At 33.0% G+C, this 18,686-nt stretch overlaps 1 protein-coding gene across 1 annotated transcript; it reads left to right on the forward strand.

Annotated features, from left to right (window-relative positions):
* The first annotated feature begins 1,342 nt into the window (after window positions 1-1,342).
* LOC123675205 (aminopeptidase N-like) lies at window positions 1,343-16,783 on the forward strand. The gene is made up of 12 exons (XM_045610521.1): window positions 1,343-1,618; window positions 6,025-6,192; window positions 7,205-7,638; window positions 8,436-8,604; window positions 10,383-10,805; window positions 11,776-12,108; window positions 12,167-12,368; window positions 12,470-12,747; window positions 13,046-13,242; window positions 14,766-15,077; window positions 15,130-15,211; window positions 16,389-16,783. Exons 2-12 carry the CDS (start codon window positions 6,025-6,027, stop codon window positions 16,548-16,550), a joined length of 2,760 nt encoding a protein of 919 aa, XP_045466477.1. The 5' UTR covers window positions 1,343-1,618; the 3' UTR covers window positions 16,551-16,783.
* Window positions 16,784-18,686: the final 1,903 nt, after the last annotated feature.

Here is an 18,686-nt window from a genome sequence, read left to right on the forward strand (position 1 = left end):
TAAGATATAAAAATACAGAGTGTGCCATATGAAATAAGAACGTTTTTGGCCATTATTTGTAGTTAATGTTTGAATATTAATTATTATCACTCTGTATATCATCTCATTTTAACTTTCACAAGCACAAAGTTTTCAGTACAAATCACCACATTCACATAGTAAGAGATCTGACTATATTTTTCAAGTATTATCTCATAGCACCTTCCCTTAATTGTATATTCAACTTAACAAGATATACTCAACTTAACAAGATATATTCAACTAAACAAGATATATTCAACTTAATTCGAAATCGATATTCCAAATTAAAGTTTTTATCAAGTCATATGCTAATTTTGATTACAAATTTACAGGCTGAATTTTTTTTCTGGAACAGTGCTCGCTTCTGTTCATTTTGGTGGACCACTGGTAGTTTAGGAAAATGTTTAACTTTGGTTTGGTACACTTTTTGGTTTCTTGTATAGTTTTGTCATATCTGTTACCGATTTCGAGAAAAACAATTGAAACAATAATACTCCAAATCCAAACTGATATGAAGATCCCGTAGTATTGTGATGAATAAATTAATTATAAGTATACTGGTATATATCACAAATCAATAGGACATGAGAAACACCCTGTATTTCGAAAACAAAGCGCTTGTGGGCCCAAGATAGGACTTTTTTAATTAAAATTATCCAAGGACTCTCTGATTTTCCTTTGTACCTCCAATTATAGAACAACCTATATTATATCGAATAATTTTTTTATTCTTTATAATGTGTCATTTTCATTTTCAAAAATACTTCATGTTGGAATTTCTTTGATGTACGAGTGCATTTTTGGAGTTGTTTGTGGTTGAATTTCAGTAATGTTTTTATCTTTTACAGCCCTGATGAAGAATAAATAAAGATTTCAAACGTTGGCAAATTTAATGAGGGCTTTTGATCTTCTTTTTGCTATTTTACCTGTCCTCAAGTTGTGATTGCCTGTTGTTTATTAATTACAAGGACGAAATCAAGATACCTTTTCAAAATAAGATATGTATAAAAATATAGATTTTTATTGCGTGTTATTCGCAAGTTTGTTCGATTCCAGTTGAAATTAATTGTTTGAATTATTCAGTCAACGGTATGAGGTATGCCCCTGTACACCTAATCAAGTACAAGTTTGCAATGAGAAGCTACTCGAGGATTCTCTGACAAGTTGCCGAATGCAAGAATCTGGATTTCATCAAGATTGTTGAACCTGTCCTGTCTCCGTATAGCGAATATCGAGGAGTACGCTTCTGTGCCAAGTCCCCGCAGCCAATTTCCGAAGGTTCGATAGATTTGAAATCCATTTAGTAATGAAAAGAAATTACCTGGCCGATCAAGCGAAAACTGGAAGCTTTTTTCGTCCAGCATGAAGGGTACTTATCGGAATTAAATCGATATATTCTGTCAAAGACAGGACTGCTCGATAGGTTTCGAAAGAGAGGGGCGCTTTAGTTTAATAAAGTTTTCTCTGTCCGTTGAATACTTTTACAGTTCGAACCTGTGAACTTCGCGCTACTAACGTGTCGCAAGTAATTGGCCTATTAATTTATACAGATTTGCAGCATACTACGTTTCGTAAATATTTTGGAAAATAGATTTAGGTGAGTTGATGCAATTATCTAAAAGTACGATGAACCCACATTTCGATTGATTAAAGGATTATTTATTTATGTTGTTTCCAAACAATATATTACATTATGAAAAATCAAACGTGAACTTACAGTTTTTCATTCGAATTCAGTTTATCGACGCTAATTGAATTTAGTTAGGAAGATTATGTTTTTCCGAAATTTTTTATTGAAAACAAAATAGGATATGATCGTGTAAGGTGCTACATAATCTAGTTTGGTTTTTGTTTTTGTAAGCAAAATTCTAAATTCTCATCCAACATCCAATTCATTATTTAGTTTTCCAAAAAATGTACCTATTTGAGTATAATATTTATTCATTAATGAATAGTTTGATTTAGAAATATCTTGATTTTTTTACATATTTGAAATCATTAAAAATGAAATGAGTACCTAACTAAAACTTTTCGAGTTCTGTTAATTTTTTCACCTAATTATTAGGAGTATGAATTAACAAATTTTTTTGTTGTTTTTATATTCAGTTCAGTATTAGTATTTAAAAATGGCAATTTATTTTTGAGTCGAATGGATCCAAAATAACTCGTTCAAATTATTACGAGGGTTAGAAATTATTCTGTTGAATTGAGTCGTCATACAATGGAACCTACTGAATTTAAAATTACTGTGTGTAACATAAATACATTAAAATATTCAAGTGACATATTCCTGAAAAAATTTGAAGAAAAAAGTGCATATGAACTTGTGTTTGGAAATGCTTCGTTTTGGAGTTGAATTAAATATTTTTGTTCGTTTTTTAAAAATAATAATAATTAATTAAATAATATTTGTACTATTCACTTGCAAATTAAGTCAATTAAATCGAGTAAAATTGTCTCAGAAACATGTCATTTGAATATTTTTACGAACTTATGTTACACCCTGTATAATATTAGGTACTATACAATATTTACAATTAAATCTCGCTAGAGTGAATTTTTCAGGGGCACTATGAAAAGAAATACTCAGGTCATGAGTCACAATCATTTCACATAAGAATGTGTCTCAGAGTGATTAGAGTAAAAACATTCGAAATCAACTATTCTTTTATCAAAAAAACCACTTAAAACAATCGGTGTTTGATTAGGGTCATATATTATAGCCCATAAGATAATTGATGGTGTTTATATATTTTCGAACAAGAATATCCTAATATTAAATATTGGACTGATAATGAACAATGAAATGGTACAAGTGACGTAAAAACTAAATACTACAACACTACATACATGGATCTCCTATCATAAACTGATTTTCATAATTTTATGGTTACCTATTCAGCTTAATAGTGTGTAATATTTGGTAAATCGTTGATATAAGTGTGTTGTATAGAAATTTTGTTTTTTCAATAGTAGAAACAATTTCATTTGATTGAAGTTATATACCTATAGGATTTGATCGCGAAATTTATTTATTTTTTTATTACTTTTTCGTTTCCTCAAAAAAATTGTTCCAGAAAAGAGATAAAAGACTTTTTTTGAAAGAAATATTATGTTATCATGGAACGTCGCAAGCCAGAAAGTTTTGACTACAGTTTTTTTTTAGAAAGTATGTATACTGAAGGAAGCCACTTTGACTAAAAAGATCTTGATTTAAAACAATTGGTTTTTCTTGTTTTGATGAGAATCATTAGGTCTAATTAAAAAAAATATGCGTATTTTTTATCGAATTTTGTATTCTATTGAATAAAGATTTGAATTACGACTTGAGATTAAAAAGTCAACAGAAAATATCTGATTGTTTTGTTATGATGAGAAAAAATGCTACATCTTGGAATAAATATTGAATTAATAATTATCAAAAATACACAATCAATAAATGAATACGGTAAGCACTGACTCAGAGGTAGGAGCTTTAGGGGAGCTTGAGATATGTGGTCTTCAAAGGTGCAATTAGCTCATTAATGGATGAGAGCTCCTGACTTAACGTCATTGCTTTCTTTATATTTTTTCGATATTCTGTTTGAATTTTCTATGATTCTGAGGACCCAATAAACACGAAATTTCTCATAAAACATGAATTTGTTATTTTTATTCTTTTTTAAAAACTCAACTCAATGGGATGTTGTCACTGAATTATGAGTTTTTGTCTCGATATTCTCCTTGAATTTTCCACGCCTATTTGATAAAATGATCAACTCGAAATTTCTTCTCCAATATTTTTCATCAGCTTGAAATGTTGCACGAAGTTTGAGAGTACTTTCTCACATAAACACCCAAAATCACAACTCAAGGAGTTTTGCGGTCAGGAGATATTATTTTTATATTCCTCATGTCATTTCTATGGTTCTGGTAAAACAATATAAAATTTCTCAAGTTGCTTGAAATTGTTATTTCACATTCAAATGCAAAGCTTCATTTTGATCGAATCTGCAGTTCTGAAATTAACAGAAAACAATCTTTCGAACAGCTAATCTGGGGCATTTGAAATTTGAAGCTATTCTGAAAAATTTCGGGAGTAATTTTGTTTACGGCCGCAAGGATGGCCAGATTCGAATTTATTATAGATTCGTCATCAATGGGGCCAATCTCATACTTTGATATCAATATCGGCTCAAAATTCGAAAATTAGATATTTTGACGAAATGATCAAGGATATCAATCAGTTCGAAGAACGGTTGTCCAAAAAACAAAAAAATTGTTTCGAAAGGATGACATGACGTGAAATATAAAACAAAAAAAAAATGATCATCGAGTGAAGTGAATAGAAATTATATTCAATGAATTATTGAAAATAAAAAGAAGAAATGTTTCAATGAAGAAGATCTGTAGGTTGATCATTGACTGGTTTCAGTGGATCGAATAAGGAATTCTAATGAAACTGTTTCAAATAGAGAATTTAAAACAGAAGGTACATCTAGATTTGATTTGTGATGTTACGACCCTGTAGTCATCTTATCGAATTCTCATCATATGACAACAAGGTTACCTAGAAAATTACTGGTGGCGAATTTAAATGAGTTTTTACTGATTAGGAATTCTTGTGATTACTCCAAATGTGGTCAACATAGAATTTTTGAAATTTTCTTCCTCCATAACTCCGATTATTTGTAAAAATAATAATGTTTACACTAAGCTATATTGGAAAATTATTCTTTGAATTCAACCATAAGAATACATAAGGAATAATATAAAATATTGTTATATAATTTGAAATTCAGCGGGCTAGAGTTTGTTTTATGTCGAGTATTGGGTTAATTCATTCAAATATTATATTATATAGAAATTAATGATTGGAAAATCATTAATTTCTATATAATATAATATTTGAATGAATTAACCCATTTTATGTAGGAATCAAGAGAAACTAGGGACACTAAGTTTTCAGTGAAATTAAAGACTCAATTATTTCAAAGGAATTCGGTAATAAAGCAAAATTTGATTCATGCATAGTTTCGGAACCCATATTGAATTTTCTTTTTCAATGATTGAAAAACTGCCTATCGGCATGAATTTTCGTGAAAATCGTATAATTGGGAGATTTTTTTTTAATTTCGTTATTTCAAAATCTATTCGAGATACGAAAAAGATGGAATTCTCGTATCTCGAATAGATTTTGAAATAGACAAATTTGAATGCATATATCGAAAAAGGAAAACTCGAGTTTTCTCTGAGAATAAGTGATGAATGCATTGATTGAAAAAATCTGGTCATTCTCTGTTTTCATTGCATGTCACAGATCACGAACTTTTAACTTCAGATTTGTGTTCAAGTTTGTGGGTATTTCAAATTGAAAATTCTAATGCAAAATCTCCTGACTCTCAATCGATGCTTTTCTCATTTTTTCATGTTTTAAGCTCCACGAAGCATTTAGAGAACACATCATATACTCAACTTCAACATAATTGCTATACTTCATTGATCCCTATAGCTTCAATATGATCAATGCATCTTTAGGGAAAACATCAAGGGAACCAAATAAAAAAAATTTGTCGGAAACTTTATAACACATCATTAGGAAATGTTTTTTGTTCAGAAGTATATTGCTATGATGACTGAATACAATATTTTCGAGCTCAAAATTTTATTAATAATTTTTTTATTCAGGAATTCAGAACTAATGATCTCTGATTCGAATCTCGATGCTTGCTATCCTTTAAAAGATATTTTGAGTTGAGGAAATACTAAAATTGTAACAATATTCGCAATATTTTTTTATTCGATTTTTGTATTCTACACATTCTATAACCAAAACTGAAAAGGTTCAGTAAGGTTTAAATGTTTTTGTACGAAGGAGCAGTGTACAGACAATTGAAGGGTTATCGTTGATATCGAATATATTACATGACAATGTTTGTCAAACTGATTGATTTTTCAGAGTGACACTTTCCCTAGAATTAAATAGAGTTCTGTTTCTTGTCAAAAATTTTATTTTTTTTTCAGATGATTTTCAAGGTATTTTTCTTCCATTGCGTGATATGGGGGCTCGCTCAGTCTTCCGACAATGATACCTACAGATTGCCAACAAATGTTATCCCAGAACATTATAGGCTCAATATTATCACGAATTTTGATGACGCTTTCAAGTTCAATGGCCATGTTGAAATTGAGGTGAGTCAATAATTAATATTCAGTTCTCTATACGCTCAATTAATTCACTTTCTCACATGAGATAATTTCCATATTAAGTATATCTATTATTTTGTGTCGAGCGATATTATCAATTGATAGATGGAAAGTAGCTCACTTGAAAACCAAACAGAATAGGATAATACTCTCATTGTTCATGAGACCTGCTTCAATTAGAACTCAGAGCATATATTACATCAACCTCACAAAAGGGAGGAAGCCATTAAATACTTTATGTGTATATAAATTATATGAGCATGTAGTTAAAAATTAGAAAAAATCTAAAGATTGAAGAATATTTAAAAGAAGGTAACCGTTCGAAACTGTCAAATGTACAAATATTGAAATTTATTTTCATTTAATAATATATGAAGCCTTTGGTAAAGATATGTCAAATACCTATTCATACATAGTAACGTACGGAAATTAGTCGAAGCACTTTTGGAATGGAAAATATTTTTGATATCCGATTGCAAAATTCACAATCGCTATAATAGCGGATGGTAAACGAATGAATTTGTTTTCATTGGATCAAACCTGTTTGTTTGGTGATCTCTTCTTCCCGTTATCTAGCCTATCAGTTTGTTACACCTACGCTAGGGCACCAGTATATTATTATGTTGTATTGATACGAATCAAAACATTGGTTTGAGGTTAGTGATTCGTTTATTTGACATGAAATTTTTTTTCTAAAAGAAAAAGTGTTGGAGGAAGTTGGAAAAAGCGAAAAAAATTAAGATAATATCTGGGCCTATTGCACAAAACTATTTTCAACTTTTCAGTTTGCACTTTGCATCTGCCAAATTTCAAAAAATTCTATAGCAAAATAATAAGCAATGAGCGAAGAAAGAAAAACGAGAAGTATAGATAGTATAGCACCACACCCATCGACGATAATTCATCAATTTTCTTCTCACATCGAATTACTAATCATTGAAAGAGTCAATGTCATTTGCCCTAAAACAATATTTATATGATAATATCCGTTTTCCAGACCAAATGCGTCTCTACCACAAGTCAGGTTAACCTGCACGTTAAGAACTTGACCATTGACGAACATGATATATCTATCAAAGATACAACGAAAAATTCGCCAGTGGAACTAGGAAGTTTAGAACACGATGACGAGAAGGAATGGATGATAATACATACTAAAACCCCCCTGGAAGAGGGCCACCAATATCTAATCAGCATAAAATTCGAGGGTAAGCTCAGCAATAGTCTTAGCGGATATTACAAAAGTCATTACGAGACGAAGAATGGAGAAAAAAGATGGTTGTCAGTGACACAGTTCGAACCTACTCACGCCAGGAAAGCTTTTCCTTGCTTCGATGAGCCTTTAATGAAGGCCACCTTCAAGATCAGTCTAGGAAGGAAAGATGGATATACAGCATTAAGCAATATGCCTATTGAGGAGACCAAACCAATGTGAGCAATATTTTCTGTTCTCAATCTTAGCATTTTCTCTTTTCAGTATAACTTAGCTGATCAATACAAATTTGATCATATTCATAAAAAAGTGCATAAATTATTCTCAGCAACTATGGCCACTATTCTATGCAGAAATTCAGTCATTATATAAATATAACACCCAGTTGCAGGAACGTTAATTCAAATTTAATGCCGCATCAAAATTTTAATCCATTAAGATGTGCATATAGCCAATAGGCACCTCTACTGGAGGATTAATTTTAATGACGGCATTAAATTTGAATGAACGTTCTTGCAACTGGGTTTACGAGATATATTTTGAATGCTCTGTGATTGAGAGCAGTCAGCTTCTTGAAGATAAATGTGTAAATAGCCAATAGGCTCATCTACTGGAGGATTAAAATTTTAATGACGGAATTAAATTTTAATGGACATTCCTGCAACTTGCTGTGAGAGATATATTTCAAAGCTCTGTGATTGAAAAGCATTCTGCTTATTGAAGAAGAATATCAAAAATTTGTATTGTATGTTAATATCTTGCTAAAAGATATATAATAATTTTGTTTGAGGCCTATATTTGTATGCATCATGACAGGCTTTCTTCAAGATATTGACTACTCCGAACTTGATGCCTTTGGTTACTTTGTAGGTAGAAATAATGGACAAAGTTATGTTCATTATTTCAGTAATTACTAAAATTATAATTACTAGTCAGCTTTCATAAAACGATGTCTAGTAGGAAGTGCGACATACATTGATGAACATTGACCATGTTTATCTTTTTTGTTCTTTAGTGTTGGAATGCCCGGGTGGTACTGGGATATATTCGAAAAATCAGTTCCCATGTCAACGTATCTGGTAGCCTTCATTGTTTCTGATTTTGGTTATGTAAAATCACCGTTGAAGAATCTTGGAAATAATGTTACCTTCAATATCTGGGCTAGAAAAGATGCCTTAGGTCAGGTAAGTAAAACAAACATTGCGTGAAAAAAATTTATTTAATATCGAAATATGATTTGGGCGATAGAAGAAAACATTATGAAAATAGACAGTTTTAGAACGTTTTGTGGGTTTTGATTTCGATAGAAATTCTGGCAATTTTCTTGCCATCACTTTTCATTGAATATTGAAATCTTTAACATCGTAAATCGATCGGTAAAGATTCAGAAATTGTTCGTAAAAATCATAAGATTAGTGATTAACTGGTTGAATCAAATTTTTAAAAAATATGGGATATATTTATGTTGACGCAAAAATCTGTGATTTACATGAACCGACGAAAGAGCTATTCAACGTCTGGGTACAACTCTAAGGGTCAACATTAAGATTTCACCAATATGCAGCAACGAAAGAATAGCGGATTACTTAGATAGAGTAACACATTTTTTTTGATCCACAACACTGTCCAGTTTCAGGAATTTTTGATGTAAATAAGATTCAATATATTGAACAGAGTTATCTTTTTATTAACTCAAGAAATATGCCGATGCGAACAAAAATCATTAAAGAATTTTCCAACAATTGATTAATATTTATTGGATATGATAGCATCAACCAACTAAGCAACTAAGATTCATTGCTCGCGAGGCATCTCAACCAATTTTTATAGTGACTACTCTAGTGCTCTCACGGGAGATGTTTTATCCCGGCATCACTGATGTAATCATCAGTATGGCAACTCGATGATTCTAGCCATTAGGGATTAAGGTCTTTTTCTTGATATTCAAGCTACTTGACTCAAACTCAAGCCAATTAGCTTGAGCTTGACTCGAAATCAACTCGAGTTCAAATCAAGTAGTAATTTTTTAAAGTTGAGTCATGTTACTCAATAAATAAATACTTGAATTAATATTAAAAAACTACTAAAAACTAAAGCTCAAGCTACTTGGTTTGAGCTTGAATATCAAGCCAAGCCGTGAATCCGTACTTGCCATATACACTAGGGATGTGTCGTTCACGAACGAACGAATCAAAAGACCCGGGTCTTCAGATAGATAAGAACGAATGGTTCGATCGGGTCGTCTCTCTGAAAATGATTCGTTCGTTCGAACCGATCCGAATGAACCAAACTTTCACATTCAGTTCATTCAATCTGAGGATCTTTTAGGACCCAAAGATCCATGAATGGTTCGTTATCCGAGCCTAGGTAGATGGGTTTCCGTTTGGACTGACCTCAAAGGAACATAGTTATGGTAGTAATAAAATACATCCATTTCGCAAATGAATCATCGGCTCGGTACTTGGCACCTGGTTTTGAAGAAAGATGATAGATAGTAAAAGAAACTGGGCTCTGTAATTGCACTCTCTTAGATGCACCAATTATTATTTCTTGAAAATGTTATGGTATTAGATATTGTTCATTATTTTTTGAGAATTTTTTTAACTATATATTCAAACCTAACTTTGTAAAGTTGATCAAAATGAATATTTTTCGGGAACAAGATATATTAATTAGGGTTAATATCAGTTTAAGGGATTTCAGATCTTCTGTATTTATTTGGTTGGAATAGCTGCAGGTAATGATCATTAGGTAGTTTTCGTTGAAATTAATAATATACACCTCTCACCGCCATAGCGGTGACTGCCGTAAAACGGTTGGGTTTATGTCACAATCGGTGTTGTTCTACCGAGAATTGCGTAGCGTACAGCGCCATCTTTCGGATTAAAAAAAGTACCCACAATAGAAATAATAGAATTGACTGAAAGAATTGAAAAACCCTGAACCCCTTCAATCTCCTCAGGTGGATTTCGCCAACAGCGTTGGACCCAGAGCCCTGGCTTTCTACGAAGAATTCTACGACCTTCCTTACCCTCTCCCGAAACAGGATATGATCGCTATTCCAGACTTCAGCGCAGGAGCCATGGAAAATTGGGGTCTCATCACTTACAGGGAAACGGCCCTTCTCTACGACAAGGACAGCTCGACTACGCAGAGCCGGCATAGGGTCGCCAGCGTCATCGCCCACGAACTGGCCCACCAATGGTTTGGAAATTTGGTCACGATGAAGTGGTGGACGGATCTTTGGCTGAACGAGGGATTCGCCACCTATATGGCAGCGCTGGCGGTTGACCACTTGTATCCCGAGTGGAACTCCCTGGAAGAGAGCATAGTCGATGGGGCTGTCAGCGTGTTTTACATAGATGCTCTGAAGTCATCGCATCCAGTGAGTTTTCTTCTCTATAGCTTTCTGATTTCTCAGTGTTCAATATTCAACCAATCGGGTAACTTCGTAATTAAGTAACTAAATGCTGCAAATGATAGAATCTACCCGCTTGAAAATAGGCATCATTGATGAACGCTTATTGGTCACTGTACAGGGTGTTTCACGTAAGCGGGTCACTGGATTTTGTGTCTTATCCTTCAAGCAAAATTGGAGAGTTACCCATCAATATGATAGTATTTTTCACGGGCTATCAAAATATGTTATTGGAAAAACTATAGAACCAAGGCATGAAAAGTTATTGAGCAAAAACCGTTTTTTCAAAAAAATTTTTTTACAAATTTGACTGGTTTTCAAAATGAGATGCTCTATAGACGATTTCTCACCAAATATTTCTGTTAAGTTTTCACTACAGAAAAAATAAAAAGGTTGTGGGAATCGTGAAAATTTGCAAATACTATATTATCCTACATATATCATTATAAACAATCGAAGAAAAAATTATATGTTCAACTCGGCAGCAAAGTACGCTTGGCTATGAACTATCAGGCGCTGCGGTCAATCTACTACTTCGCTGCCTAGTAAAACAAACAACTATATAATAATAAAAACCTTATTCATTACTCTCTACAATTTTGGTTAATAAAATTTGATCTATTCTGCCTAAACAAAGTTTGTGTGCAGACTTCTCTCGGAAAATTGACATTTTCCAGCAATATCCATAAAGTCCAGGTACTGCGAAGAATAATAAAGTTGAAAGGATTATTAACCGCTTGACGTGATTTGATTGGTCGTTATATACTTATACGAACCGGGCATTAGGAATAATCCAGAGAATAGCTTGGTCATAATATATACACTACTTAATTTTTCAATCCTTCCGATTTGTTCAACCATTTTCATCACCGTTGTTTCGTTTTAGGTTTAAAAATATATTCCGAATTTCGAGATAATAAGTTTTTTCGTTTTGCAGGTTTCTGTTCACATTGACAATCCCGATCTCATATCCGAAATATTCGATACTGTTTCCTATGAGAAAGGCTCTTTCCTCATCCGCATGATGGGTCTTTTCCTAGGCGAGGAGTCTTTGAAAGAAGGAGTCAATAGTTTTTTGCTAGAGCATAAATTCGGCAACGCAGAACAAAATGACTTATGGAAAAGCCTGACGACAGCCGCCCATAGAAATAAGGCATTGTCACCCGATATGACAGTTAATACTGTGATGGATTCCTGGACCCTACAAACTGGATATCCAGTTGTAACTGTGACTAGAAATTATGCAGATGGTACAGCAGTGTTGACGCAGGTAAAAACTAGTGTTTGTTAAATGATATGGTAGCATTTCAATCCCTAAATTTCTATAGGAGAGATTCTTCAGAGATACCATAAGAGCTAGGAATGCATCTGCAGAAACCTGTTGGTGGATTCCGGTAAGCTACACAACTGAAAAAGAACTGGACGTCAATACAACAACTCCGAAAACATGGATGACATGTCCCCTCAAAGAAATCACTATTTCTGGTCTACCCTCAGACAGTTGGCTCCTATTGAATTTGCAACTAGCATGTGAGTGGTACTAAGTAGAGTTCATAATATGTACAAATATTTTGGATGGATATATTTGGTTATGTTCATTTTTCCTTTATTTATATTCTTCTCTTCATCAGCTCTATATAAAATAAACTATGATGAACAAAATTGGAATCTTCTATCTGCCACATTGAAGAGTGGGGACTATACGAAAATTCCCATACTCAATAGAGTTCAGATCATTGATGATGCCTCTGAATTCGCTTGGGTCGGACTCATAAAGTACCAACTACTCTTCGATATTCTGGGATATCTGAAAAATGAAACAGAGTATTCTCCTTGGATGACTGCAGTGGAAAACCTTAATGTTCTGGACATACAAACAATGCAAAATCCATCACATAGTCTTTTCAAGGTAAACATAAATCACAAAAAACCCAATATTATGAATAAGTCACACTAAAAGTGAAAGGGAGTTCAATTGATCGATATTTATGTGATTTCTGTTTGGAACTGAAAATTTTCAAAATTTTGCAGAAACAGAAGTGAACGTTCAGAAATTTAGTTCTAAATTTTAGTTAGAATAATTATTTTCAGTTCATATATTTAATTTTTGCATCATATCGCAATGTAAACATTTTACTTTTAATTTTGCTTCATTACATTTTCTGCTTCTCATATTGGATATAAGCCATACATTTTTATTTTTATAGAAATATATGAGACATCTTCTCCAACCTCAATTCGAGAAATTTGGCATGAAAATTACTACAGAGAGCGAAAGACTGGATACAGTAAGTCATCAAGAAATGATCATCAGAAAATCTTGCATGTATGGCAATAAGAAATGTCTACAAGAGGCCAGGAATCTGTTTTCTCAATACCAAAATAGTTCGGAAACTGAAAACCAGTGAGTATCACCAATAATGTGTTATCGAAATTCCTAATAATCAGTTATGATATTATAAGAGCATAGACAATATTCGATTATACACCGATTCATGAGACCTAGTTCGCGAAACAGCACGAGAGAGCAGCTCGAGTGGAAATGGAAATGGAAATGATCCCAATATAGCAGGAGTCGAAACACCAAAACGAATATACCACGTCGTCAAGGTGTATATTCACTAATCAATACGCCGCAACTATGGAAAATTTACGGATTCTTTACGTCTTGTTAATCGGTGTATAATCGAATATTGTCTATGCTCTTGTGATATTATAGGGTGTTTTTTTTTCGAGGTATATAACTTTAAGTTGGCATTACTGCTCAAAATGGTGATCGATTTAACAGCTGTCAAGTGATTTATTCTCAGTTTGGTTTGGCAATTCATCATGACTAGACTCACGCCTGAACAACGCTTGCAAATAGTGCAATTTGGCCCAAAATGGCCGTTGTTCTCGATTTTCATAAGTGAATTTTGTTTAGCGGTGAAGCGCACTTTTATGGTTGAATGGCTACGTCAACAAACAAAACTGCCGCATTAGGAGTGAAGCTAATCCTCGAGTGTATGTCGAAACACCGTTACATCCAGAAAAACTGACTGTTTGGTGCGCTTTATGGGCTGGTGGAATCATTGCTCCGTACTTCTTCAAAAACGATGATGGCCAGAACGTTACAGTCAATGGTGATAGGTATAAAGCCATGATTACTAACTTTTTCATTCCTGAATTGAACAACCATGATGTCCAGGAGCTGGGGTTCCAACAAGACGGCGCAACATGTCACACAGCTTGTGCCACAATGGATTTATTGAAAGACACGTTTGGTGACCGCCTAATTTCACGTTTTGGACCTGTGAATTGGCCTCCAAGATCTTGTGATTCAACACCACTAGACTACTTTCTGTAGGGCTATGTAAAGTCATTGGTCTATGCGGATAAGCCACAAACCCTTAATCATTTGGAAGACAATATTCGCCGTGTTATTGCCGATATACGGCCACAACCGTGGAAAAAGTAATCGAAAATTGGACGTCCAGATTGGACTACATCCGAGCCAGTCATATGACAGAAATCATTTTTAAAATGTAATGCCACAAGATTATCTTGCGGATAAATGAAATTCATGTCAATCGAATAATCCATTGTTGTTTTATTGCAATTTAAAGTTCTATAGCTCTTAAAAAAACACCCTTTATAACTGAGTATTTACGAGAACCACAAAAAAATAATTTTTCTTTAGCAACTTGTTTTTTCGAGGCCTCTGCTTGAATTGAAACATTCTATTGATTAATATTTATAATAATATAAGTATCTGTTTGGAATTATGCCAAAGGAAGCAGTATCTTTTTATCTTTTCGGAGATAGAGAATATTTTTGGCGGCGCGTTATCAGTAAAGTTGAAATGTAATAGGGAAAGCTCTGACTTCGTCCTATTGAATCATTGAGGGTCACAGAAATGAATTCAGAATAATGTATGATTTTCCTCAGAATTCCAAAGGACCTGCGAAGATTGGTATACTGTTATGGAGTTAAAGAGGGAGGTGAGAAAGAATGGAATTTCCTGTGGAACCAATACAGAAAGGCGAACCTAGCGAGCGAAAAGAACCTTATGATGAGAGGGCTAGGATGCACCAGAAACACTTCTTTACTGAAAAGTTACTTAGAAATGACGATTCAAGAGAATTCTGGCATTAAAAGGCAGGATGCTTCCACGGTCTTCGTTGCAGTCCTCACCAACCGAGATGGTTTCGAAATCGCTAAGGATTTCTTGTACAAGAAGTTCCCAGCCATTTACGAATAGTAAGATAAGAGATTTTTTTGGTGAAAATTACTGACCTTTTTTGATTTTCAGTAATGAAGATGATGTGAATGTATTCAATAGATATATCAAGCCACTAGGGAAATACATGACTAAGCCAGAGGATTACGAACAGGTAGGTACAGAAGGAATGAAGCTAATGATTTTAGGTTAGTTCACGCCATGGTCTGGCGCACTTTTCAAAAGTGTTTTGCTCCGGAACTACTATTTGACTCATCCGCTTGGTAAATATAGTGGATCCTGCCAATATGTTTTATTTATTATGAACTAGCGGACCTGGCATGAATTCGATTGAGCATGTAATCATCACTAATTTGATTTCAGTTGACTCCTTTGATTGTATTCACATTCTCGAATGAATTGCGATAACGATTATTTTTCGTTGAATCTCAAATCAACGCTAACCAGTAAAAAAACATTATTTCTTAAAATTTTGACTTCATTCGTCACCTTCAAGAGATACATGTACAGGGTGTCCCAAATTCGGTGTTCACTGAAAGCATCTCGAGAAATATTAGACTTAGAGAAAAATTAGTTCTTATTCGAGATATAAAAAATTGTGAAAGATTTTTTCAGAGATTTTAATAGTTTATATGATACTCATAACAGTTCTTAGAAATTAATTATCGTTTCAGAGATATAGAGGAGCGTTTGTTTTTCTTAAAGGGGTCACCCTGTATTTTTTAACGCATTTCTATAGCCGCATTCTTTCGAAAATTGAATCCTTCTCAAAGATCTTGGGTTTCTCGAATTTTTTTTATGGGACACCTTATATATATATATATATATATATATATATATATATATATATATATATATAAATATTTTTCATTTATTTCGAAATTTAACTCATATTATGTTCATTGTATAATTGTAATCAAATCATATAAGGGTGTTCCATTTAAAACACCAAGTCTTCTCTTTATCTCTAAAACGGTAATTGATTTAAGTAAGTATATGATCTGTTATGAGTATCGTATAAAACCAAAAACGTATCACAAATTTGACAGACAATAGATACGTGGCAGGAGAGTTCCAAGTATCAATATAAAAGATATTAAAATGAAATCTATTTGAATCTGAGATATTCTCGCACGATATTATTCTACAGGCAGAATGAAGGGATTAGTCACAGAATTAGCTTCCCCCCTACCTCAGGGCAAAAAAAAAGTAAAGTAGTTAAGTTTCGTGTTGAACCAAAGTTTGACCTATACGCGAAAAACCACGTGGTGGTAATCCCTCTTAACCGAAATATTTTTGAATTTATTATAACAAATTGTTTTACTTTCTAGTACAAGAACTTCCTGGCCACAAACGAAGAGAAGCTCACAGAGATTAACCAAAGTATTAAACAATCTGTTGAAACAGTGGAACTAAACATGCAGTGGCAAGGAAAATACCAAGGTGAAATCAAGAAGATATTGGAAAAATTAACTGCAAGTTATGAAGATTAGTATCGCGAACTAATTTATATCAATCTCAAATCATGTCTAATTCGTGGATAAAATCGATATGAGACAAGAAGAATTACTATATTTTGAGGAAGAATTCATTAGTGTTGTGTGGCTATTTCGATTTAATGTATCTAGCAAGTGATTATTAGTATAACCGTCCATTAGGATAACAGTGATAAATGTATTGAATTTCTTTTCGAATACGAATCGGAATAAAAGTATTTTAAACCGTACTGAATCAATTTTTTCCTCGATTGAGATAATTATCCCTCTCTGCTGGTTTTTGAGCCTAAATATGGCGGCTTTTTGTTTACATTCTCCGTTTACCAGATTTTTGGGAATTATTCGAAATGTAAGGCTCATTTTATTAAGTCACTGTAGTAGGTACTCTTCAGTTGGATAAATTTTTTCTATATACAAATCTATCAGGCCCAGTAAATTTAATTTTGACGTCGGTTCAGTTCAGTTAATCGTATCCTTAAGTTCTATGGTTAAGCCCCGCCTTATTCGCCACTTTTAGGCTCAATTTGAACATATTGTTGTCATGTGTTTTATTAAGTCACTGTAATTGGCTGAGAATGCCTCGACAAAATTCTTTATCTACTCCTATTTAATTATATATTCATTATTCAACTGATTCTGAGGAATTAATAGTCTCTGTTAACCAACGCCGTGAGTTATAATAACTCACTGCTATAACTCACTATTATATTGAATCAGAAAAGATGGCTCTGTGCTTCCATACTTCTGTGCTTCTATTTGATTGGCCGAAAGGGAACATTCCATTTTGATATTGAGGGGAGGAAGGTCAATTTAATAATTTTGACGTTTTCAAATTGAATTGATAAGTAATTATTGTGAAAGTTTTGCTGAAAAAGATGAATTCAGATAGTGAAGTCGAATTACTATGTACACCACCAGAAATAAGACAAGCAGCTAACGATACAATACAGAATTTATTGCCAAAAAAATCCCAGAACAAATATAAAACTGTATACAAAAATTTTCAAGATTGGTGTAGCAATAAGTTCATCAAGTCATTTACAGAGAATGTTCTTCTCGCGTATTTTAGTGAACTTAGCACAAAATATAAACCATCGTCTTTATGGACTTTCTACTCCATGCTAAGAAGCACACTGGACTTAAATAATTCAATCAATATAGAGAATTATTCAAAATTACGTGCGTTTCTCAAACGACAATCAGAAAAACATGTAGCAAAAAATGCAAAAACTTTTACGCCAGAACAACTTAATAATTTCATAAACGAAGCTCCCCATGAGAAATATCAACTACTGTGGCTGAGGGGTATATTGATAATTCTGAAAAGAATAAGACAGATACTGCAAATAAAATATACAGTTCTATAAGACCTCAACCAGTAAGTACCTCAACAAAATATATCGGGTGTCCCAAGGTGAGTGGCCTATTGGATTATTATGGAAACTATTGATAGTAAAAATTTCAAATTTTGTGGATAGATATTTGGCCATATAAGGTACATTTTTAAAATAATTTCACATTTCCAGTGTTGCCGGATGTACGACAATTTGGCAACAACTTTGTTATTTTGAATAGGACATCCGGTATTTCTATTTTTTTTATGATACTCCATAAAATATTAAATATATTCACTCCTACTTTTCCATCCATATCTTCAACGGTTTTTGAGTTATTAATTATTTTTCGAAATTTTTGATCAAATTGGCGTATTACGAAAATGACTCTAGTTCGTTCAATATTTGAGATTTAAGTCAGAAATTTTGCAAGTCGTTAGATATTGATCTGATCTGTGTCACTGCTCTTGAATTATGGTAGTCAATAATACAGGACGGACCAAAAAAATTCATCATTTGCCAAGTTACAAAATTGTGAAAAAGTCTATTTTTTCAAATTAGACACCTAGTATATTTTTCAATTTTTGGAATCATTACAACACACTCTACAATTTTTCTATTCACGTCCCTATACCTATCTCAACTGGATTCCGAGTTATATGCGTTTATTAGATTTCACATTGATTCAATAAGTGTTAATTTCTTTTGTATTGTTATTTTCTCTTTGTCGTTCATAGATCGATATATCAATGAATCAGTTCAATCCATAAATGTCAAAATAAACAATTATTGCCTAACA

Source organism: Harmonia axyridis, chromosome 3 (assembly GCF_914767665.1).
Source record: "Harmonia axyridis chromosome 3, icHarAxyr1.1, whole genome shotgun sequence".
Taxonomy (NCBI): Eukaryota; Metazoa; Arthropoda; class Insecta; order Coleoptera; family Coccinellidae; genus Harmonia; species Harmonia axyridis.

Coding starts and splice junctions, on each gene's coding strand:
- LOC123675205 (XM_045610521.1), top strand. CDS start 6,025: ATGATTTTCAAGGTATTTTTCTTCCATTGCGTGATATGGGGGCTCGCT. Junction 10,806..11,775: donor CTCTGAAGTCATCGCATCCA/GTGAGTTTTCTT, acceptor TTCGTTTTGCAG/GTTTCTGTTCACATTGACAA. Junction 15,078..15,129: donor TTCCCAGCCATTTACGAATA/GTAAGATAAGAG, acceptor TTTGATTTTCAG/TAATGAAGATGATGTGAATG.